The following is a 24,841-nucleotide window of genomic DNA, read 5'->3' on the forward strand; positions in this document are numbered from 1 at the left end:
GGTGGCGTGGGCGGAGTCGGGGCTTCGGAATGGGATGGGCGGGGCGGGCTGGAAAGTTCTACGGCGCCGCTCGGCGTTTGTAAGCGCGTCAATGGAGTTTATGGGCGGGACACTGTCAAGCATGGACCGAGTCAGCGGTGATGGGCGGAGCTAGAGCGGTTGTGGGCGGGGCCTCTGGCGGGCGGGGCGGGCTGGAAGGTTCCGCGGCGGGTGGGCGGGGGAACAAGCGCGCCTGGGCCGCTGCCGTGCCGCCATGGACTCACGCAAGCTGAGTGAGCTACGGGCCTTCGTCCGGCTGTGCAAGCAGAACCCGGGCCTGCTGCACACCCCGGAGCTCGCCTTTCTCCGCGAGTGGGTGGAGAGGTCGGTGCCGGGCCGCAGAAGGAGGCGGCCGTGAGGGGCGAGGGGGGGTTTGTTCTGGCGCAGGACGTGATGAGGGGAGGGGGGGGGCGTGTCTCCTGAGCGCGTGCGGGCGCGCGGGCGCGCCGCGTGGCCGGGGCAGGGGGTGTGCAGTGTCCCCCCCCGCCGGTCCGGTCCGGTCCGGTCCGCGCTGCGGCCTCCCTGCCCTCTCCCCTCCTTTTCTTCCCGCCCTCTCCCCTCCTTCCCGCCCTCTGCTCCTCTTCCCGCCAGGGTTAGTCCCGGCGCGTTAAAAAGACTTGTTAATTTTTTGTGTTGTTTCGTTAACGCTGGCTATTCCCATTGCAAAAAGCCTGCCCCCCGGCCATCTCAGTGGCTCAGCTTTCCAGCCTGGAAAGCTTCAGAGTAATACTGAGCTAATTCTCGCATTACGCAGCAGAGTTGGTTAGCCTGTCTTAAAAAGGAGCCGAGTTTGCGGAGAGGTGAGCGACGTTGATTTATATGCTGGTACCCAAAAGCACAAAATACCTGGCAGCTACAGTTCCTGTCCAAAACGTGTTTTGCTCTTTAAATTTTACTGTCTCAAAGGCAGTCGAATTCTCCGCTCCCTGTGAACCATTTAGGTGCCTGCTGTTTACACTGCACGTATTCTGTGTGAGTGGGGCCTGCCGTAACAGATGCTTCTCAAATAAAAATTTTCTTTGGGTTCCACCCTGAGCGCCCAGAAGCACGAGTCTGGAAGGATTGGGATTCTTTGCTGCTGGCAGAGAACCCACAGATCCCCTGTGTTCAGCTGTGGTGCCTCTGCTTGGCATTTATGGCTGCTGTGCTAAAGAACTTTTGAGAAGTGAGGGACGTATTTTCAGGTGCACGTGTTAAGCAAAAAGAACTTAAAAAGATTTTTATCTAGTGACAAACTGAGATTTGTTTTAGAAAATTTGTGTTAAGCAGCAGAGTTTTGTGCGTATATATATGTATATATATGTAGAAAAGTACACTGACATTTCACAATATGTCCTATAATGAAAATAGCTACAATGAAGTGTTTACTCCTCTTTTGTTACTGCGATATTTAAGGTGTTCATGCATCTGAATAATACTGCGGTTGTAAAACCACTGGTATTTAACTGAACTTGGCTTTGCAGTACTGACGGTAGATGTACCTCTGCCTAGGAAGATCGATGTCTGTCTCATCCTACTGCACGTCTTTGTTCCTTTTGCTACTGCATGAAATACTTAAGTGCCTTACCCTAGGCTTCTTCCAGTACTTCTCTTGCATAAATCTGAAGGTGTGGACAGACTGCTTTAAGAGGGAGAGGAAGAACACTGACTTCTTTTTGCCAAAGAAAGTGTTAGGGAATGGAAAGATGACCACCTGACTTTCTCCATTTTAGTGGGAAGGGCTTTAATTTCCAAATTAATTTTTAGAATTTGTATTTGGTGCTTGTCTTCTAAATACAATAATTACATTTAGTGCCATGAAATGTTTTTTACATATAAAATCTTCACTGAATGTCTCTATCCCAAAAGTTTAAAAATACTTCAGAGCAGAACCTCCTACAGTTCTCGCTGGTTTTCTTCACATATTTGAGTTAAATATTTGCCTAACTAATACATTTGGATGATGGTAGTGGTACTCAAATTACTTACCATGCAAAACGGTCTGGAATTCTGGTGGGTATCCCTCTGCCTTTGCTTAATAGTGCTGTGTGCAGTAGAACTGTTAAGTGCATTATAGGGCCTGATCATTCATTGGAAACTGCTTCAAACAGCATGGCCTGCCTTCAGGTGGAAATAAACTCGATAACTCTTAAATCTCTGTCTGGCTTACCTGTCTTAATCTGAAAGACATAGGTTTGTTTATCTAGGTAGTGTTATGAGTGATTAGAATAATGACTTAATTATACTAAAACCCATCATTAATTTTTTCGACTAAAATTCTGCTAATTGCTTTGATTTCTTTTTTCCTTAAACCTAGTGATTCTAATTTAAATTATGCTAACTACTGATGAAGCCAGAATGGGATGCTTTATTTCTGATTAGCTGTTAACATTGCATCAGTAACCTTAAGTCTTACCTGTTTTCTAGCCCTCATTCCGCCGAGCTGTTGTATTTAATTTCTATATCGACGCTCTTTGTAGAGCAAGCATAGGGTAGTGCGTGAGTGTGCTTGGAAAGTGTTTTGACATTCCTTTTATCAAGCTCATTTTTTCATAATTGCATAAAAATACAAATGTTTTGCTTGAATTATTATGAAATGAGTCATTAAAGGAAACACGTTTCAAAACCCTGCAATTGAACAAAGGAACAATAGCAGTCCTTAAAAAAAACACAGAATCCCTAATTAATAAGGCTTTTTGCTTTTTTTTGTTGTTTTATTCAAGTAGGCTTTTACTCTTTTGAATTCACAGTAATCCAGTTTCTCTCTAAAGATAATTTTGCTGTCAATAATAAAAGTGGTTGCAGAAATCACATTTGCAGTTCTTCTAATGAGTCATTAATGTGACACTTTTGATGGCCACGATGAGTGGAAAAGTGGAGTCCTAACAACTCCCAGTTGTTACTGGTATCGCACATTTTAAACTCTTTGTGTGTCTTGTGTGTGTCTGTGCTTTTTTCTGCAGCTCAGTACCTGCCTTTCCCTATAAGAGTGTCTTGTGTTTCCATATATTGCTGAGGTTTAATACATTGCAAACTTTGCATGTATCCCTGCCGTGTATTCAAACATTGTTGTCAAATACTGGGTTGAGAGATTTTAGATTAACTTGCTTTTGAGTTATTCTGGGACTATAACTGTAGTTTAAATAGAGATTACTGTTTAACCTTGGCAGTGCATGGAATAGCATGTTATAAAACATGCTTGTATATTGGTAAACATTTCTCAAACTGAACTGAACTTGGATAGTTTTGGAGGGATATGAGGAGAATAGAGGAGACAAAGTTGTTTCACTCTTGAGGTGATTTAAGGTTTCAGACTTAAAAATCAGCTAATACCATGGATATTAGCTCTTAGCTCTGTTAAAATGCTTTATAATTTGTAGTTTCCTTTATGCAGAAGAAAAGTTGCAAGGCTTCACTAGGTGGTCCCTGTAGTCCTCTCCTTGGTTTTTAGAGACTAATGGAGTTATGTGTTATATTGTCAGCCTGTGAGGGCAAAAATGTTAGAGGAACAGTTAGTCTGTGTTTTGTGTTTTCTGCTTGGCTGGAAAATGATTTCTCAGACTGCAGTTGTTGAGTTCTTGCAGTATAACTTCGATTAAGTAATGTCAACATCCCGGGACACATAGATATTGTTGCAATAGCTTCAGAATATGCTGGGGTTTGTCACTTGTTGAGGTTTGGTTAGTTTGAGGTTTTTTTCACAGTTTTTCCTTGTAAATGAGAAGTAGTTTAGTGCTGTTTGCTTGCCTTTTGCAGCAGGACCTTGTGCCAGGACCTGTTCAATCCTGTCAACTCCTCCAACTCCTTCTACCCTTTCTCCCCCAGTTCATCCATATCCCTGTCCTATTCTGCCTCATTCAGGTTTGTTTTCAGCCAGTTTGAGGCCTGACTCTGAGGTGCTGTTGATAGGAGGGAGGAAAGAGAGGAGAATGGACTACAGTGGCTTGGTTTAAGAAGCTATAACTTCTCATCTTTGGGATACAGTTTTATGTTGTACTAATTCCTGAAAGAAGATAGTCCTGCACCTTTACAATTCCTCCTGCCCAGCCCTGTTTACCCACGTCCTTCTCCTCTCCCCTGCATCCCATCTAACCAGTTGTGTGGGGCCCCAAGGAGTTGGTTGTTGAGTTAATGGAAACATTTTTATTGAAAACCATCAGTAGGTGGAAATGTGGGACGAGGGATGTCTGGGAATGGTGCTCCTTATGGTGTGCTGTCCTAGGTATGATTAGACGTTCTATCTAACTGCTGGAGAATTCAGCCTCTGCTTATTCCTGGCTGCTAATCAAAGCTGATAGCATGTGGAAGTTTATTCTATATTGACAGAATGCTGTCTCCACCAAGACTGCTCCTTAATTATGGCAAAGGAGAGGCAGGAATATTGCAATATTTAAGACAAAGGATTTTTTTTCTAGGCAGGAGGTTTTTTCAATTGCGTAGGCATTTTAGGGTTTACTCTTTAATTGTTTGACCTCTGTTCAAAAACATAATTCTAATTTTAGTAATATCTATAATCATACTATCTAGTTTTGATTCAAACATAAGTTACTTTTGAAGGAGAAAGTCCATTTGAGCCAAGAGGGAGCTTTTCCTTGTGAGAAAGGGTGGGTGGGTGAAGGGTGATGTGAATGAGGACAAGTTTCAATGGAGTTGTACAACAGTGTGCTTTGCACTGCACTGGGAAGAGTGTGGGGGATGTGTACTATAGTTGCTGCCTTGACAGTGAAATGGATCATCATGTTTTGTTTTAAAAAAAAAGCTGAGATTATCAGGATTTGAATCAATAAAATACATGCTACTATTTTGATAATCTCACTGTTTTGTTTTGTCTTTTCTCTGTTTTGCTGAAAAGTATGGGAGGCACAATACCACCTGCTCCAGCCAATGCCTCCACGGAGGATACAAGTAAGGTGAGATATGAAGAATTTATCACTGAAAATTGATGCTGGCAAAATTACTGAGCAGCAGAAGGGGAAAAATTACTGTCAGTTTTCACTCAGATGTAGGGGGTGAATGTGAGAGTTTAGTCTGAAGCTTGCCCATTGTATGTTGTAGATGACTTATTACAGATGGCTTCCTAGTTCAAGTGTTATCATGCTCTATTTCCCTAATCCTGAATGCCTGATGTTCTCTGCAATGCAAATTCCATACAAAGTCTTGATTTCTCCTTTTTTTTTTGTTTTCTCTTGTGTGTTTATAAACCATTTCTCTAATTATTAGTGGATTAAATTATAATCTTATAATGAGAAGTTTTAACGAGCATGATAAGTAATGAACTGATCAGTTGAACTATCAAAATTTTAAGGCAGTATTGTGGAAGATGTTGACTTTTGTTGGTTTATTTTAAGGGAGAAAATGAATTTGCCTTGTAGATATTTTTCAAGTTTGAAATGATTTTGGAATTTTAGCATTTTTTTAACAAGACAGTGGATCCTGGAATTGCTGGCTAGTTAGAAGAATATGGAAGTATTGTGTGTATGTACTGAATATGGTCTGTGATACTAAGTATGAAGAGAAGCAGCTTGTGTCTGTGATGGTAGACAGGATGTGCTAAGTTATGGGATTCAGATGAAATTTATTTAGGAGTCAGTGAGAAAACGTTTGAAATTTTTGAAAAAATATTCTAAGTATGTAGAAGTGGCACCAATCTCAGACCTTGGCAAATGAAAACAATATTAAATCACTGTCATCAGCTTATTGTTCCCTGCTAAAGGACCTTAGCTTAATGGTATTAAATTGAGAGAATTTTTGATCCAGAGAATGTGTGAGGGAAGGCAGGAAGATTGGAAGGGTTGGTTAATAATCACTGCAAAACTGGGTCTGAATTGAATGTTATTTGGATTATTTGGTTTTGGTTATTGAATTACAAAATTTGAAGGACCAGCTTTACCAATAATAGAAGTTCATGAATCCAGATTTGGGCTCTCAAATATTTGTATACATGATGGGCTTAATCTAAGAGGAGAGAAAAGGAGATTAATATCTCAAAAATAAAATGGTTCAGCTGTATAGCAATCTGATTTTTCTAATGCATTGTTATTTATGAGAGTGGAAGTGGAGCATTGGTCAGAAATAATGTGTGCTTACAAATGCTTGTCTTTCTCAGGGCAAAGCAGAGGAGCACCCAGAGGAGCCAGTTAAATCACCTGAGCCAGAAAGTGAAGAGAGTGACTTAGGTGGGGAAAATAGCAACTTGATTGCATTTTGCCAATGTGAAAATAATTCTGGAAATCCTGTCTCTGTAGATGGAGCTTAGTCTTGCTTTTTGTTTTTCCCTCAGAAATTGATAATGAGGGAGTGATTGAACCAGACAATGATGACCCTCAAGAAATGGGAGATGAAAATGTGGAGGTAAGCAAAATATTTCCAATGTGGCAGTAGGAAAGATAGGAGGGTTTGAGTGTAATCAAGGATAGCAGCTGAGGGAGGGTGCATACTCTTATTATCTGTGTAGCCGGCTGTTGTTTTGGCTCTTTTTCTTCTAAACAGAAAACTTACTGGCTTCAAATCACATTCTTTTCTTATTCAAGGTTAGAGTCAATCAGACAGTTCCATGTGGAAGATCAGGTCAGAAAATGCCAAAGAACTTTATCAAAACACCCATGCAAACTCGATAGGTGGAATTCTACCATTATTCAACTTGGCTTCCAAGTATTTTATAGCTAAAAATAATGTTGACTGTTGTCTTTAAGCTGAAAGCAAAGGTTTTGTGGGTTTTTTGGAGCTACAATTTCAATGCAAATTAAAATTAGGGTTCTGAAGCACTTTTTCCTTTGGTGAGGTCTTAGTGTGGTAATTCCGGCCTGGACTCTACAGCTTTTGGGGTTTGTGTGTGTTTTTCATTTTATTTTGTTAGGTAACTGAAGAGATGGCAGATCAAGCTAATGAAAAGAAGATTGAAGCGATAAATGCTCTCAGTGAAGGTGATAAATTGTTTTTTAGTACTTACTCTAAGACATTAGTTTTAGTTCTCCTGTTACAAAAAAGAAGGTGAATATTTTGGACCATTTTGAATGCTTTGGAGGAGGAGAAAACATACTTCTTGTTGGATACCCCAAACTATCTAGAACATCAAAGCTTTTTCAAGTGCTATTTTTCCAATGTAGCCATAGTTTAGGAAAAGGTGGGGGGAATGAGGTACTGGAGAATATTAATTACAAATTGGTCATTATAGTAATTCCCTCCATGTTAGATTAGTGTCTCTGGTGGTTTGTCCTAATGCAGTGAAAAGATGTATAGTAAAGATGTGACATTCTCTTTGATTGCATTCAAAGTTAAATACGCAAACTTAACTGGGAAAAGTATCTCTTCTCCTCAAGCATTAATTTTGGAATTTGTACTTCAGTAACATAGCGAGAGGGAGAAAGTGATTTTTCTTTGTTGATAATGTTCTATCTAAGAAGTGTCTAGGCACCCAATATTGTGTAAGGCAGGTTTGGGAATTGAGATGTAAATTCAATACGTAATGATTGAAACTTCACTGGTACTTATATTTAGGGGACCTTCAGAAGGCTGTTGACTTGTTCACAGACGCTATCAAGCTGAATCCTTGTTTGGCCATCTTGTATGCCAAGAGGGCAAGGTGAGTCATAAACTAGTCATTAATGTTTCTGCCTGTTCTGTTATTTTCCTTAAGGAGCCTAAATATAAAGCAACTTGAGGATCTGTGTAAACTTAAACTACAAAAGGGAAAGGGAAGTATTAATTTCATGCAGTTTCACTTCTATTTGACTCACCAGATTTTTCAGCCATATAAAGAATCTTGGTAATAGAGTAAGTAATAGAATGGGGTTCCAAAATGCATTGTGGTAACATTAAGGATACTTTCCTTTCTGACCTTCCAGGGGGCACGCTGGCAGTCACGCTTGTGTTACCTGAGTTGGGACTGAAGCACCTTTGCAGCTACACCCCCCACACTCACACAGTCAGATTAAATTTCCTTGCTGTCTTGACCCTGGGCTTCCCACAGCAGACTCTCAGACATCTGGATCCTTAAAATAATTTAATCATGGTGCAATAACAAAATAACAGCTTGAGCTGGTGTCTCTGAGGAGGAATTCCAAACAAAGGGAAGCCCTGGGCTTTTATACCTTCACAGTCTGTGCTTGTGAAAGTCTGGGGTCATGGGCTCCGGGTGTGCCCGAGTGTCCAGTGACCTGGCTGGGCCACAGGTCCCTGTGCAAAGGTTGACAGAAGTTCTTGCCTGAGGCTCTCACCACCTAGAGTTCAATCTTCATCTGACACTGCCCCTGCACATGGGGCTACCTGCACTAAAAGTATTCCTCAACAATAGTGCTTTTGGTATGTTGTGCAAACTTAGTTAAGAATCCTGTGAATTTTCTCCCCGTTGTAGCTGCTAAATGAGTTTGTTAGTAGACCATGTTCTGTTCAACAGTCTTGTGTTTGAACAGGACATTTCTGTATCTCAGCCCGTTCTCTACCCGCCTTACTGCTACTTACATCTACCAGACTGCAGATGATGCATTAAGAACTTCATAAATTCATAATGCACAAACATATTCCTGATTTTTGACAAGTATGGATTGCAGAATCAGATTCTTTTTTTCTGTTCTTACGCAAAAAAACGCTAACCGTGGATGATTTGATAATTCAGTGGATCTTTCCCGTAGCAAAGTTTTAGTCAAAGAGAATTTAAACTTTCATAAGATTAATTAGTGTCCTTTGTAATACAGAATACTGTTGCATTGTAATACATCTTAACTGGTACTTGCCTTGCTGTCTTTTTCCTTTCCATATGAAAGTTGTTTGCATGTAACACCACTCGTGTACCTTAATGCACTGTTGCTGTTGCCATCATAACAGTACTTTTAAAATCTCTTACACTGTCCTGTGTTCTCAGGACTGGGTGTAGCAATGAAAAAAATGAGAATGTTAGGAGAAATTTAGAAGTTCCCTCAATTTGAGCTGTCGTAGAAAGAAATTAATAATATATTAGGATATTGTCAAACTGACCATACTGATCAAGTGCTAGGAGTAATTCATGGTCTTAGTTCTAGGAGGTTCGTGTGTTTAAGAGACTAGGGGCTTTGTGGAGCCAGCAGCTTGAAAATACACTCTCACTGATGAAGTGTAGCTTTGGGACACTTCCCTGACATCCTGTCCACCTGTTTGTTCCTAGAAGACAGTATGTGACTTTGTGCTTACTTTTTAAGAAGTCTTAATGAAGTTAATTACAGGAATTGTTGATAAATTGTTTTCAAATACATGTAAAAGAGAGATGTAGAATTACATGTAGATATAGAAGTTCTAACATGGAATATGTTGAATACTGAATACTTTTGTCAATTCAGGAATATTTTTTAGTGTTTCCTTAAGAGATTTTAAATTTTAATTACTTAACTTCTAAAGTACCACTCTACTAGTTAGTCTGATATGCTTGTGTGTTGTAAAATTTTCAATTTTTACATTTAACTGACAAGGGATTGGGGCTTCTTGCTGAACTTGTGTTTGCTGCTTTTGATTTTGATGACTCATCTCCTACCTCCTTTTCCTCATGACTCTAGCTGTTGATCCTTGTAGCCTGTGTAACTCCTCATGTTTTCTTTGTGTTAAAGCCTGTGCAATATGGCATGCAGAATATTATTGTTGTTTTGTTCAAATTGCTAGTTGCCGTTGGTCATAGACCCCAGGCACGGTGGGGCTGAACTGTCCTTTGCATTTATATATCTTCTCATCTGAAGACTGAAGTTATTCTGGCTGGCAAGGCTTGAGTCTGAACAATGAATGCTTTCAGTTCCTGCTCATGACTCACCTACAATGCTGGGAGGGTGAGACTAAATTTTAGCAACTTTGTTATCTATGTTACTATGAAATTTTTTTTCACTCAGGTCTTCAAATGGATTATCTCACTAGCTTGCCTGTTAGTCATCCAAAATTATTTCCAGCTTAAGTTAGTAACTTGGTATTTCAATATGTATGATAAATGTTCTTGTTCCCACAGTGTTTTTGTGAAGCTACAGAAGCCAAATGCTGCCATTAGAGATTGTGACAGAGCCATCAAAATTAATCCTGACTCGGCACAGACTTATAAATGGAGGGGGAAAGCACATAGGTAATGAACTGCACCTGTACTTGATATTATCTTTACTTGGAGGGAATAGTTTTGTTCCTACATTCTCTCTTTCTCTGTGCCTCTGGGTTGTTTGTCTTGTACCTGAGAGCAGTAGCTGTAAGCCAAGAAACCATTGTGCTGAGTATGTGGCTTAGAGAATAGAAAGGGTGATGGTGTTTTATTGATGGCAATTTATGAGTAGTCCTCCTGGTACTCTCTTCCCCCACCCCATCCTTCCTCTCTCTCTCTCATCTTCTAGTGATTTACTGCTTTTCTGAATAACATTTTCTAATCATTTGGTAAAGATCTAGGACTGCTTGTTTTATTTGTTTGGAGGTCTTTTGTTTTCACATAGTTTGTTGCGTTTTATTTACTGACCTATAATTCTTGAACATTTCTCTGCTGTCCTTTTTCCTTGGACCCTGGAGGTCTTTTACATAGTAATTTTAAATGCTTGGTTATTAGGGATACTATTTATTGCAATTGAGAAATGTTATTAAGCAAACAATGTAATTATTTAAAATGGTGTTAGGCATCCTGCCAACTATAGTTCAACTTTTTTTTTATTTTTAAATAGCAGTAAATCCAGAAAAAAGATGACAATTCTTATGGCTTATAATTTACTTCTTCCACTTTTATATAACGATTATAACTTTAAAAAAAAGCATTTTAGACAATGTTTAGAGACTAGTTTGTTAGTGTCTGCAGTTTTAATTTGCCATGTGAAGCCTAAGAGTGGGAAGACTGGAGAATAGTTTGAATTAATACCTCTGTCCGTGAACAGAAGTGCTTTGACCATTTAGTTATACCACCATTTGCTTAAATTTTTAATTATCGAGTATATATAAATTGAAGAAGTGTGCACAGAAGCTTTCATGACCGCTTTAAGACATGGTGCATCCAGTCACAAGGTTTGAATGCTGAGTAAGAGGGTCTTCTTAAGCCTGGGGTGCTAGTAGTGCTTCATGTGTTTAGCTAGGGTACCTTCTCTCTGCTAGATCATTCTTTATAACAGACAATGACATGATTCATGGAGAGTTTTTTACTCATTGTTACCTCAAGCAAAAGTTACTGTAAGGATATGAAGCAAGCAAGCAAGCATCCTTTAATGGTGTTGTTGTGTGCAGCTTAGAGGAAACACCATGATTATTAAACTTCTGTAAGTCCTTGCAGCTCTAGGTAAAATTTCTGAGTGATACATGGTTAAATGTTTTGAAGAGCTGCAAGTGTTTAGTATTTTTTTTCCCCTTCTGACTGTTGGTGTCTTCTGAATTCTTGGTCCAGACTTCTTGGTCACTGGGAGGAGGCTGCTCATGATCTTGCACTGGCTTGTAAACTGGATTATGATGAAGATGCAAGTGCCATGCTGAAGGAGGTGCAGCCAAGAGTAAGTGGGAAAGAATGTTAGAGGTCTTTCCTTTATTTGTCTGAGTGACATAGCTACCTTCATATTCTTCAACAGGCATTGTCTGTTCATATATGTTCATATGTCTTCCAACACTTCAGACTGAATGTATAAATACTTACGTCTTTAGTAACAGGTGTTTATGGCTGTATGTAGAGAAATTGAGTGTGTGGGTTTGGGCATGTTACAGAAATATGAATTTTAAAATTTTAACAGAAGAATCTGAAGCAGTTGAAGTTTGCCAGGTATTTTGGAATCTAGACTAAATACCTTCAGAAAAGACGGAGATAGCTGATAATTGATACTTTCACAAGATATTTCTGAGTTGATCAAAGCTTTGACCTTAAGTACGTTTTCCAAAGGAAGCATTTTGCTGTGGTTTGTACTTTCATTAGTCAGCCCCACGAGGGCAGCCTCAGCTCTGCACAACTGGTTTTCAGCTGTTCTCCCCTGGCTCACCCCAGCAATCTTCTAAGGAGACACTTCCGTAGCACTGTTGATAGCAGGCTTTCTTTTTCATGTTTTTGCCTTCTCCTTCGTAATGATTGACACACCACAGATGGCAGCTGTTGCATTGTATTGGAATTACATAGGAAGTTTGGGGAAGGTGGAGACTGCAGGGCTGGCCTCTTGCAAGGAGAGACCTGTGGCTTGCCCCTGTGTCAGATGGAGCCAATTCCAGCTGCTGCCAAAGCTGAGCGAGTCAGTGATGCCAGTGCTGCTTCTGTGATAACATTTAAGAAAGGGTTAAAAAATGTAGTGTAATAACTGTGAGAGGGAGGGCAGTAAAGAAGAAAGGTATGAGAGAACCTCAGTGACACCAACATCGGTGAAGAAGGAAGTGGGAGGAGGTGTGCTCGGCATGGGAGCAGAGATTCCCCTGCAGTCAGTGGAGAAGGTTATGGTTAAGCAGGTTGTCCTTCTTGAGCCCATGGAGATCCACAGTGGGGCAGGTCCACCCTGCAGTCCATGGAGGATCCCATGACAGAGGAGGTGGATCTGCCCTGAAGAAAGCAGCTCATGGAGAGGCTCCTGACAGAAACTGCAGCCTATGGAGAGAAGCCTACACAGAAGCTGGTTTTGTGGCAGGAGCTGCAGCTCATGGGCGACCCATGGTGGAACAGTCTGTTGTTTTAGCACTGTACCTTGTAGGGACAACCACACTGGAGCAGTTTGTGAAGAACTGTATTCTGTGGGACAGACATGCTGGGGCAGGAAAAAGGTGTGAAAAGGAAGGAGTGGCAGAAGGACAGTGTTATGAGAACTGATGACAGCCCCCATCCCACTGTGCTCTTCAGGGTGGAAGAGTGGGGAATGAAGCAATAAAGCTGAGCTTCGGGAAGAAGGTGGCTTTAGTTTTGTCTTTGTGTCTCATCATCCTGCTCCATTTTTAATGAGCAATAAATTAAATGAATCCTCCCCAGGTTGAGTCTGTGTTGCCCACGATAGTAGTGGCTGAGTGATCTTGTCTTTATCTCAAGGCAAGAGCTTCTCCATCTTATTTTCTCTTCCTGTCCTTTTGAGGAGGGGGAAGTTGAGAGAGCAGCTTAGTGAGCATCTGGCAGCCAGTCAAGCTTAAACCCCACATGCATAAACATTCCTGTGTCTAGTAACTTCGGCTTTTCTACCATGTCTTTGCTGTCACCAGCGAAATGACAATGGAAACCATTTTGCAACCTATTAGTCTTCTTTCTTGGAGACTATTGATCTGTCGTTAATTTAATTAGGACTTAGGTCTCAACTGGTATTCATAAGAAGTAGTACTTAATGCTTGGCTGAGAGGGAACCTTTTCTTTCCCAGTTAATCTGCCTGAGCACAGAAACAGCAGAGTGAATATCTGTGATACATTGATGTGTAGTTGCTAACTGCATGGGAATTTGTATATGCTACTCTAGGAAAAACATAGGATTTCTTCATGGGTGATGTTCAGAATCTTTATTAAGTGAAAATGATGTGTTCATCTAATTTCTTCACTTCGAGCTTTCCTAAATTTTTTTACTTTGTAGCACTTTCAGCTAAAAGTTTTTTTAAGTCAAATTCTAAAACCATTTAGTTCATTTTGAGAAATACTTAGAAATAACAAAAATCTAAAATTTGGAAACCCTTTATGCTTCATTAAAAAGAAAACAGAGCACTTACCTCTCTTTTAATGAGCTATTAAATGTCAATGACGTCAGGATCTCATAGCAGGTACTGCATTCCCTCTCTATCATTCCTGCTGCCTGCAGTGTGCAGGAATGATGTAGTATAGAATTAGCATCTCCTAGCTAAAATAAGTTGTATCAAAGCTCTGCTACTTAAAAAGTAATTTTTTTCCTTTAAAGAGTATTCTAAAAGAATATGAGAGTGTCCATTGTCTTAGCAGTACCTTTGTTCTTGCACTGGGACTTTGATATGGTTTTTTGGTTTGGTTTTTTTTTTTAGTTACAGAGTAACCATCATACACTGTTTCTGAAATCGTGAACCATTTTTGTGATTACTTATAAGGATACGTTCTGTTTTGAGGAAAGCAGTGCTTCAGTTGATTCTGTTATAAGGAGCCCTGAGTGAGGAGCCTTGGGAAGTTCATTGTTAATTCCTCTTCTGCTGGGACTATAGATTTAATACACTTGAGGAAAAAGTAAAAGGAAGCAAACTTCCTCCCTACCAGCCCTTTCTTGGTTTGATTGAGGAATTCTTGGGTCTGCTTGCATCGGTCTGTCCATGCTGTAGAGGCATCTGAAACAGTGATAACACTATCTAGAAAGTGTGTGTGTGAGTGGGAATTATACTTCCTATTCTGCCCTTTTCCAGAGCAGTTGGTGGCTTTAGCCCCAGAGAAATCAATATTTCAGCATAAAAGCAAAAAGGGAAGTGGAATAATAACATGTTTGAGTTCTAACAATGATTCAAGTCCCAAAACTACTGCAAATATGCTAGAGTGCATGTTCTGGTGAATCCAGTCAGGGTTGAGTAGACATGAATGCCTGACTGCCATGGGAAAAAAGTAGCAAATGGCTCCTAAACAAAGAGGCTTTTAGGATGCGAAATCAGATCTTTGTTTTAAGAACTGGTGGAACGAGCTTGTTATTCTTACATGCGTTTTGTATTGAAATACGTTGTGTGATATGCTAGAAATATATAGGAACTCCTGGTATTCCATTGTGACAGGCTCAGAAAATTGCAGAACATCGACGAAAATATGAGCGGAAGCGTGAGGAAAAGGAAATCAAGGAAAGAATGGAAAGAGTGAAGAAGGCACGGGAGGAGCATGAGAAAGCACAAAGGGTGAATATTCAGGCTTTAATATTTCTTAATAATTTGGAGAGTGTTAATTTTGGTTAAAATTAATTACAGAGGGAAAAATACTTTAAATCTAAGTTTTAAAATTTAGTGTTGGTTTCTGTCTTGCTTACTTAATCAGTAATGAAGTTTGGAGAAGGAGGGCTTTTGAGTTGATCTGGTTTTATTGCTTGTGACAAAAACAGTCTCTGGAATCTCTGCTAATCCTGTATTTCAAGAAGTCAATTACTGTATGACTGTTCCAGAATAGTTTTCACTTAAAGTACTTATGTATCCCAAAGTGGGAGGTTTTAAATTCAGAATAATACTTTGCTTCTCTTCCTCAATTCCGTGCACATTTTGCTTGCTTTTTTTGTGCTTTAATGATGTATTTTAATATGTGGGGGGGGGTGGGAGTTCTAAAAATACAGTTGGGGAGTTAAAACAAATCATACAGCTTGTATTCAGTAGAAACATCCCCTGCATAACTAACCTACAATCATATACAAAATTAAGAATAGACAGAGCAATTTCTTGTCAGTAGTTTTGAAGGTAGTAGAGTGCTTTGTTTCTTGTAATAGCATATCTGCCTGAAACAGTCTCGGCTATTTTTTTTTCTCCTAAACTCAGTTGAGCAGTAGAAAACAGGCTGCAGTTCCATTGTTTTGTGTGGAATGATGTGCTTTCATCTGCAGGAGGAAGAAGCAAGACGACAGGCAGGAGGAGCTCAGTTTGGTGGCTTCCCAGGTGGCTTCCCAGGTATTTTATTTTTAAGTACCAATACTTGAGGTAGAGGTGGATGTTGTTTCCATATGGAGTGTTATAACTGCAGTTTTTATAGCTTTTGTTCTCAAGACAGAGAGAAAAATCTTATGTGAAGTTTAGAACTTGTATACAAATAACTCTTGGAGCGCTAGTGGTGAGAGGGATGGGATTCTTTCTCTTGAAGAGGATTGATGTTGTGTAGCAATTAGAGGGAAGACAGAAATCAATAATTGAAGGATAACGGAATGAAAGGATTTACGTCTGGGAAAACAAAAGAAGCAGAATTTGCTCAATAATATGTTTTAAAATGAGTATAAAAATGTTTTCTAAATTACCCAGGCTGCCTTGAATCCATTCTACTTAAGAGCAGTAGTTTTAAAGTTGAAAATTTAGATTGAACATGAGGGAAATCTGTGCTGGTTGCAATAGTTCTTTAAAGGAGATAGTGCAGATTACCTTATAGAAAAGTCATCCTTGACAGCTTCACAAAAATCAGGCTTTCCATGAACTGAACTGGGGAGAAACAAAAGTACTGATGCTCTTGAGGACTGAGATGTTGTTGAGAGTTGAGATAGGTTGTGTGTGTGCTCCGACTGGATCAGCAGCCACATAGAGACCGTATGTGTCATGCTCAGCACAGCTGGGAGAGCTGCAGAATTAGGATTCCATAAGAGAATCTCAAGCGTTTTGCTTCAGGGATATTTTTCTTGGTGTTTTATTGGAGGTTTTTTTCCCATTGGTGGTACAATTTTCCAAAACCTAAAATTCCTGTCAAATATGGAATGTGCCTGGGACATAATACTGAGTTGCTTCTGCCCTAAATTGTTCACCCTAGGCATTCAAACTCCTTATGTTCCTGAGCTTGAGACCTACTTCATTTTAGTTAGCCAACAAAAGAACTGTACTCATTACAAGCCTCCTTTCAATTGGGTTAAAAACATGGATGAAATAAGATGTAGGTCATAACAGAAAGAGAAAGTGAAGACTGCTTTCCGTTGAATGCACCAGCTGTAGCCATATAGAAGACATGGCTTTAGAGATGTGGCAAGGGCAGTGTGTCTTGGTCTCAGTGAGCATAATTACTGTGCAGGTGAGTTGAACATTTTTCATCATGCCTTTTTCTTGTGTTGGATTTTCAGGTGGCTTTCCTGGGGCTGGAGGCATGCCAGGAATGGCAGGTATGCCAGGTCTGAATGAGATTCTCAGTGATCCAGAAGTTCTTGCAGCTATGCAGGTAAGTATTTGTTAAAGCTACACCTTCTAAACGGGAGAACAGCACCTATGAGCCTAGGGGGAGGAAGGAAAATGTCATCTTTTGGATAGCAATGGGGTGCTTGCTTATTTCTGTTGTGTAATTCTTTCCTGATGTGTGTGACACCAGACTCTGGATTCAATATTAGCTGTTTTCAAATCTAATGGAAGCTTAATTAAAGATGACACACAAATGCTGCCACCTGTCTGTGATAGGCAAAACTGTGTGCTATATGCAGTTGTCATCTCTTTTGAAAAAGTCTCTCAATTGGTCATTTTCCACACGTTATAATTCACTTGCTCATTTTTTGTGAATTCACACTCTTTGTAGAGGGATAATTATGCACAAACAAAAAAATTGACAATATTTTTCTTACACAGTATATTACAATAATACTGTGATGAGAATTGCCTTTCTCTTAGGAGATTAAAGGTCTGAGGTTTTACCAGAGACAAAGTATTATTAGAATAGTTCTTCATCTGGCATTTTGTGAAATCATATTCAGAAAGCTTACTTCCCTAGTGGGCTTGATTAATTGCTCAATGTCATAACTACTTCTACTCAAGAAAACTGTTTCAACAGATTAAAGGGAATGTGTCTGACAACACCAGTTTTTCAAGGGCAGGTGGGCTAGAAAAAGTCAGAGCTATGTAGTTACATTTGCATTCTAATATGATCAAGTGTAAAACTGTCTTGTTTCTTTTTTCTGGATTGCTATGATTAGAGTTACATATTGTCCTCAGCTCATTTTATCAGAAATAAAGGCATCACAAAGGAAGCTTATTCAGTATGGCCTGGAATCACAAAAAAATCTCACTTTCCATGCAGAAGTTCATGGGTTCGTTCCCTTAATGGTTGCTGATGTTGGAGGACACGCCTTTACTTAGGCTGCCACAGTCAGCAGTGTTGGCTTGCATGCAAGCCCTGCAGAAGGGGCCCTCGATTTGTAGACGTCTCCCTTACCTGGCTACTTCTGCTGTAACACTGCAGTTGGTGATGAAGGGTTGCTGAAAACAGTGGTGACGTGCAGCTAAATATTAAGTGCTTGTCATACCCCTTTAAGAAAACTGCTCTGCATGCTGATTACCTATGCCCCAGCATAGGGTAGGACTTTTGCAAGAATGTGTGTTGACAGTTTTCTGATAATGCAGGCAGGCTTTAGCATGTACAGCCTGTTAGCAAACCCTGAGTCTCTTACTGTACTCTTGTACCAATCTCATATCCAGATATGATTTATTAGAACTTGATCTATGTCTACACTGCCACCTTTTCCTAAAATATCCAACTCTGCTTTCTCGTCTTTCCTGAATTGGCTGTATTAGCTCTAGTTTTAAAAGACAGTAGTTTCTACTGCTTGGCATCTGCCTAGTGCAGCTATGGCATATGTTGATGGTTAATGTTGGTTGGCAGCTATTATGTCTGTTATCTGAGGTAGCAAAAAGGTCTGAACACACTGAATCACACAAGTTGCTCTAAAATTGCTTTTTAACTGATAGTCTGCAGAGGTTTTTCGTGGTGAGGATTTAGTGTCAAAATGGGAGTATTCTAAGAGTAAAGGCCACCACCTCAGTCACTTCAGACTTGTTATGATTTCATAATTTTGGAGACTATTCTCCTTGAATTAACACTGAAATGTGCCTGAGTCTTATCATATCTCAGTGAACCTGACAACTGTGGGTGCCTGAAGACAAGCCAGATTAAACTGGTTTTGCTCTTAACTTCATCTTGTCATCCATAGAAGCGACCAAAGAACTGGATATGGCTGCCTGTGGGCATGTTTAGGGGACTTAATGCTTGTGGGACTTACTGCTTGTCACTGTCATAAATCTTACCTAGTGTAGGTGACCCTACATGAGCAAGGGGGTTGACCTAGATGATCTCCAGAGGTCTCTTCCAACCCTAAAAATTCTGTGATTTTATGATGTCTGCAAACCACTTTAAAATTGCCTTTCTTAAAGATTTCTGGTTCTATTATCTGAAGATTTATTTCCTCAGCTTTTTGGTGTTTGGTTTGGGGGTTTTTTTGTGTTGTTTTTTTTTTTTTGTTGGTGTTGGTGGTTTTTTTTGTTTGTTTGTTTGGTTTGGGGTTTTTTTGTTTGTTTTTTTGTGGTTTTGTTTTGTTTTGGTTTTGGTTTTTTGGGGTTTTTTTTGGTCAAAGCGACAAAACTTCTCTTGCATTTCTTTTCACAGCTTCTTAATGGGAGCAAGTTGTGACTTTTTACAGTGGCTTCTAAGGCATGGTTTTTTAGCTCGTTTGCCCCTAAGCTCTCTAGTCTCCAGAAGAATTGACTGAAATGTCAGTGTGTTTTATTTTACTGCTTTACAGTCTATCTGGAGGGTTGTCTAGTACTTCATATCTTGCATATACAACTGCTTTCTCAAGACACATGACATTTGCATTTTGGAGTCAAGTAGAAGTTCTTTTTATAAGGAGTGATGTGTAAGATGAATCTATGGATTCCTTATTTGACATGTAGCCATATGTTAGACACAGACTTCCAACAGAATGTGTAAAGTTAGAAAAAAAAGCAGCGATAATGTTTTTCTTGGAAGTATTATTTTTCCTTCTGCAATGAAAGACCAGAGCATTAGAAATCTGTCTCCCTACTACCATTAATAGAATGGCTACCATTCCACCTTGTGCACTAAACATTTCCCTATAGAAATGTTGATATCCTCACTCTTGCACTTCATTTTGTTAAAATTGCTCATCACTGTTAAACCTTGGATGTTATAAACACTCTCTGAGGTTGAGAACTTCTAGGGAGTCACAGAAGTACAGAATAATTTGCTTGCTTTGAATTTGTAGGTAAGTGAAACATATAGCATTAAACTGAATATTTAACATTAATTTAGGAGTGCTTTAACACAAACCAGTGATTAAGATTACTCACTTTTTGTTCCAGATTCATATATAAGTGAAACCACAGACTTAACAACATTACATAATCTTTATAATCATATGCTCTATTTTGAAATCAATTTAAGGAGTCTGAGATTGTGAAAGTCTTGCCTTTTTTCTTTGCATAGGTATCCTGTAAAGTGGAGAGAATGTATCTAGTCTCTCTTTTCTGAACTTCAGCATTCTATTTGCCATATACTTTGCAGATTATCTTCTGTGAGGGAGACAACACATTGTAAATCCTCCCATAAGACTGGACTCTTGGTTCCCAACATGTATAAAATATGACTGAGGTGTGTGGGTGCTTTCAGTGGAGTCCACACCTACCAAATGCAATTTAGGATCAGACTTGTTAAACAGCTTTGGACTGAGTCTGATGCTAGAATAGATACAGGATGGTGTTACTGTAGCACAGACAGCTCTGAGCACACTGATAGGGTTGTGATGGTTTCCAAAGAAAATGTATGCTGTAGCAATGGGTTAGAAGTCTAGGAAGCAGTGTGTCTTTTGGTGAAAGTACTGAAATATCCTAGAAAGAACAGCAGAAGTTACAGCTAACATCTCTGATTTGTACTGAACATAATAAACTGCTTGCACTTTTGTTGAATTAACGAAAGTTTTTGTAGATACCGCTTATAATGGAAATATTTTTCCAGGCTGAGATGTAAAATTGTTACATACAGATTCATTATGTTTTAAACATGCACAGGTAAAACGAGTAAAACCAGTTCCAGTTCAGTGGAGGCTAAAGGTATACTAGAAGTATGGGAAAAGGTATTAATGCTTCTCCTACTAAATAGAGAAGATGGAGGGTTTTTTTAGGCACTGACTATTGAATGTGTGGATGTATTTATCAACTGCAACACAGTAGTGTGATGAGAGATAAGGTTCTTTTGCAAGTGTGAAGTGTCAGTGGAGGTGAGGAATGACTGAGAATTAGATCAATTTTTAAAAGCCAAACATTGCCATATTGTCTGCTCACAACCCAACAGTTTCAGGCTTCTGCTGCTAGAATGAAAAAAAAAAGAGAAAACGATGAGAATCAGCCGTTGGTCAGAGTAGACCTATCATGCATATATTATCCTATCATGCATGCTGTACACATCAAACTCCTTCCTCCTTCAGAATACATTTGACAGATGCCTGAACAGAAATAATACAGTAGGTATGGCTGTGTTTGATAGCTCCTGTTCTGGGAAAACAGTAGTCTTATCCTGTCTCCCTTCTCACACACTGAACTATTACTGTAACAAGTTCAGTAATGACTCTGGTGTTTAGTGACACAGTTTTAACAATGCACTGTATTACTGGGTTGTCTTTAGAGACTTCTTGCCATAAGTCTAGTGTAGTCTTGTCATGTAAAAGCTGAGCAAGACTAGATTCATGTGGAACCACATAATTACTTTTGTAGAGTTGTTTTACAAATGCCCTAATTTTTTTCTCTCCTCGCTTTTTGTCCTGCAGGATCCAGAAGTTATGGTTGCATTCCAAGATGTTGCCCAGAACCCAGCAAATATGTCCAAGTACCAGAGCAATCCCAAGGTCATGAATCTCATCAGTAAATTGTCTGCCAAATTTGGCAGTAAACCATAAAATCCCTGGTTCTTAAAAATCATATCTGAATGGCAAAGTTGAATTTGGCTAACCAGTGTTGCAATAAAACAAACCATTTTACCTCTGATCTTCTTAAGAAGAGAAATGGGGTGTTGTAAGAAGAACTGCTCTCTAGCCCCAAGTATTGACTTTATTCAATTATTGGTTTATAGAACTCAAATTATATTCAGATGACCTAGTTTTCAACCATCCCTTCTTGTCCAACAGTTGCAGCCTTCAATTATAAGTATTACAGACAGTTTTCTCTGAATGAACGTTCTTGTATAACAAATTGTAGTATTCCAAGAGTATAAGATAAAAACGTGCTATTTTTTTAAATTGTTCTCACTGAGCAAAGGGGAAAGAACTTTAACAACTGAAGTCTGACTTAATCCCCTTAGGACAGAAAAATAGCAAAGGTGGGACAAGTCTGAAGAATTAACTGGATAAAGGAATTGTCTGCAAATTCTTTTTTTTTTAATGGGTGATTAACTTTTTAGAGCTATTATCAGTATAATCAGGCTAGCTAGTTACACACTGGAACTTCTGGCAGTACTGCAAATACTATATCATTTTGATCACCACAACTGTGCAGCAAAGGTACAGTTCTACCCTTTGCACAACCTGGCATGAAGTACATATTGCTGAGGCCACAGATGTTTTGTTACTTGTTCAGTTCTTGTCCAGTACCTTTTACGTAACATTTTATTTATCGGTCTGGCTATGGGAGAGCAGCTTCCTGTCTGTGCTTGTGCTCTTGTCCTTTCCCAGTTGCAGGCCCTTTGCTGGTTGCACTCACCCTTTCTTGGGGCCATGCTTACCAGGTTGCATCTATTTGGAAACTTTAGGGAAGGAATCTTGTTCCCATCACTACCTCTGTCCCACTGAATGCAAGCCATCCAGAACATGTACATGCAGAATCACAGATCGGTGAAGGGGAGAATACCCAACAAAATTGCAGCTCTGGGTTCTGAATCGGTTTGAGTTCTTACATGTTCACTGATTAAAATTTCTTAGTCAAAATCCTACTGTCTCTGTAGAGGTGATGACTCTTTCTTCACCACGTTCTGTAGTCTTCCATCTCTTCTTGTAGCCTCTTGTTTAAAAAAAAAGTATCTGTTGTTGTGGTTTCATACCTCCATGGTTTTGAGGCTTGTGATATGGAGGAAAAGGTGAAGTAATTGGAACAGACAGGACATTCTTCTAACACATGCATTTATCAGCATGGGTATCTTTGAAGCAGTGTCTGTGTTGATGTTCAGTGGATTTGGCTACCAATAAAGACAGTTGTTGCTTCTTTTTGTCTTGGCTAAAACATCTTTATGTGGAAACAGTGACAGTAGTTACCTGTTCACCCCTTGAATGTCAATGTTTATGTTACTCTTTCCTAGTTCTGTATCTTAAGCCATAACTGGTGATACCAATTTTAAACAGATCTGGTTTGATGTAGGAACTCAACAGCAGTTGCAAAAAAGTAAATCCCCAAATGCTTTTTCTCCTACTAATGACCCTGCACAAGGAAATGTGAATCTTTTTGCTTAAGAAATACAGTTCTTAGCCTTTAAAAATAAAGTATGGTTTTGGAAAACACAGCTTTTTGGGTTTGTGTAACTTTCTGATAAAAACTATTTTGCTTAAATTAAATGTGGGAGTGCTTTAATTAAATTGTGTATATAACTTGTGTTTTAAATTGGAACAAAATGCCAAATGGCTCATCTTCATGACCAAATGAACTCAAATTACAATTGTGTGTTGCTGTGTGCATGGCTTTTGGTCATAGTCTTGATCTCCCCAAGAAGAGATAATTTGAAGTAGGTCACCCCTCAATATAGGCTAAATCTTCTGCATTCAGGCTAGTGAATATGTGTTCTGCACAAATTAGAGTATCTTGAATATAGATTTATTTCCTACAGTTTCCTGCTATTCCAACTTGGCTGTTTATGTCTCTCTACCCATGAATAGTCAAAGTAGCAAGTTACTCCTACCTAATAGAAATGGTCATATCTGTGTCCTGCCTGCTTTCTTACACATCAGCTGCCCTTATTGAAAGTTGTTTGATTCTATAAAAACATTCCCTCTCATTTTGATGTTGGCATTAGCTGTTTAGCTGAATTCTTGTTCTTTGGGAATACACATCCTATGACTCCCTTGGTGTGTGAGCTTTTTTGGTTTTAGTGTTACTCAGCAAGTAAACTGATGAGCTGTCTGGACTTCGTCTCAGTTCTCTGAGTTCGTGTGTGGACCAACACACCAACAGCAGCTAAACTGGTTTGAACAGAAGTAAAAGTGCAGAAAGCTAACTGCACAAGGGGTGAGCAAAGATGAGGAGTTGCAAATGTGGGATGTAAGTAGCTAAATGAGGAAGTTATTTTCACTGGTTGCTCCTGTATTTACTGGCAGCTCCTTCAGGTTATGTGTTCTGTTGCAGCATAGGGTAAGGGTGGTTGTTGTAAGTGCAGTGGCAGTGATCAGCTCTGCTGCCAGTTTGTCTCTAAAGCCGCAAGAGCGTTTTGATGTCAGGTGGAACAGAGTGCTGCCAGTCCTGCCCCTGGCCCAGGTGTGCTTTTCTGCTTTGTGCACAAGGCCTGTACTGTGCTGTTTGGCTGATCCCATGCCACGGATTCAGTGCCCAGGAATGCAGTGATGCACCTGCAGCTGGTGGGTAGCAGAGGCTCATAGCCTTGTTCCTGTATGAGTCCCAGTGACTTGATTTTTCTCTCTGGTTCAGCTGCTGCCCCAAGGGAAAGCAAGTGTCAGATCAGTTGCCACATCCAGGCTGTTCTAGTTCACAGGGAGTCCTTTTGCACAGTAATGTGGGAAACACAAAGCCTGGTGCCTTTTCCAGAAGTTTCTGGAAATTTTATCTCCCTTCATTGTTGGGTTATGAATAAATGGCACTTGTTGAGGTGGCTTGGTTTGTCTTTGTGGGAAGGCAGTGACTGGATGAATAGGAGCCAGGACTCTCAAAGTAGAAGGCAGATGGGACAAACCAAGGATAGAGCAGTGATAGGCCAGAGAAGAATACGTCAATGAGTATTAAAAGCCACATAAAGGCAAAACCATATTACAGAAACAGCTTTTTGCAAGTACCATATGTAGTTTAAAATATCTGTCTTTAAATGCCACCTCGTTTTTCTTGTGTGTTACTTTCAGGGCTTTTGTATAAAGCTCATACAAGCCACTCTCTTGCCTGTATATCCCTCTTCTGTGGAATGGAAGAGCAAATAAGATTATTATGGGAGCTCTGTCCAAGCAGAATTCTTCACCCATATGGATGGGAGATTCTAGACATAGATAGGGGGAGTTGGAGCCAGATTAGCTTTGGCATGTACCTTCCCATGGATCATGGCTTGCTGCTGATGGGACGGGTTTGGAGTCCCTTTGAATTCCCCCAGGGCATCTAGGCTGAGGGATGCTAGTGGCAGAGGCTGGAGGGTTGCTTCCTTTCATTTGCTCCAGGGCAGTGTCACCATGGCAGTTACTGGTACTGACAATGATTGGCAACCTGGAGCTGGAGGGTGCTTCACTAGGAAAACAATAGCAGTGTTTTCTTCTGGTGCTTGGAGAAAGAT

General features: G+C 39.8%; 1 protein-coding gene across 1 annotated transcript; it reads left to right on the top strand.

Moving 5' to 3' along the window:
• Window positions 1-157: 157 nt before the first annotated feature.
• ST13 (ST13 Hsp70 interacting protein) lies at window positions 158-22,861 on the top strand. The gene is made up of 12 exons (XM_014882648.2): window positions 158-363; window positions 4,871-4,928; window positions 6,125-6,194; window positions 6,299-6,369; window positions 6,875-6,941; window positions 7,516-7,600; window positions 9,980-10,090; window positions 11,375-11,477; window positions 14,647-14,763; window positions 15,453-15,516; window positions 16,662-16,756; window positions 21,141-22,861. The coding sequence occupies exons 1-12, from the start codon at window positions 254-256 to the stop codon at window positions 21,267-21,269; spliced, it is 1,080 nt and encodes a 359-aa protein (XP_014738134.1). The 5' UTR covers window positions 158-253; the 3' UTR covers window positions 21,270-22,861.
• Window positions 22,862-24,841: the final 1,980 nt, after the last annotated feature.

Source organism: Sturnus vulgaris, chromosome 5, assembly GCF_052056855.1.
Source record: "Sturnus vulgaris isolate bStuVul1 chromosome 5, bStuVul1.hap1, whole genome shotgun sequence".
Classification (NCBI taxonomy): domain Eukaryota; kingdom Metazoa; phylum Chordata; class Aves; order Passeriformes; family Sturnidae; genus Sturnus; species Sturnus vulgaris.

Excerpts from the sequence above, each read along its gene's own strand:
- ST13 (XM_014882648.2), top strand. The coding sequence starts at position 254 with ATGGACTCACGCAAGCTGAGTGAGCTACGGGCCTTCGTCCGGCTGTGC. Across the intron at positions 4,929-6,124 it reads CCACGGAGGATACAAGTAAG|GGCAAAGCAGAGGAGCACCC; the intron begins GTGAGATATGAA and ends TGTCTTTCTCAG. Across the intron at positions 6,195-6,298 it reads AAGTGAAGAGAGTGACTTAG|AAATTGATAATGAGGGAGTG; the intron begins GTGGGGAAAATA and ends TTTTTCCCTCAG.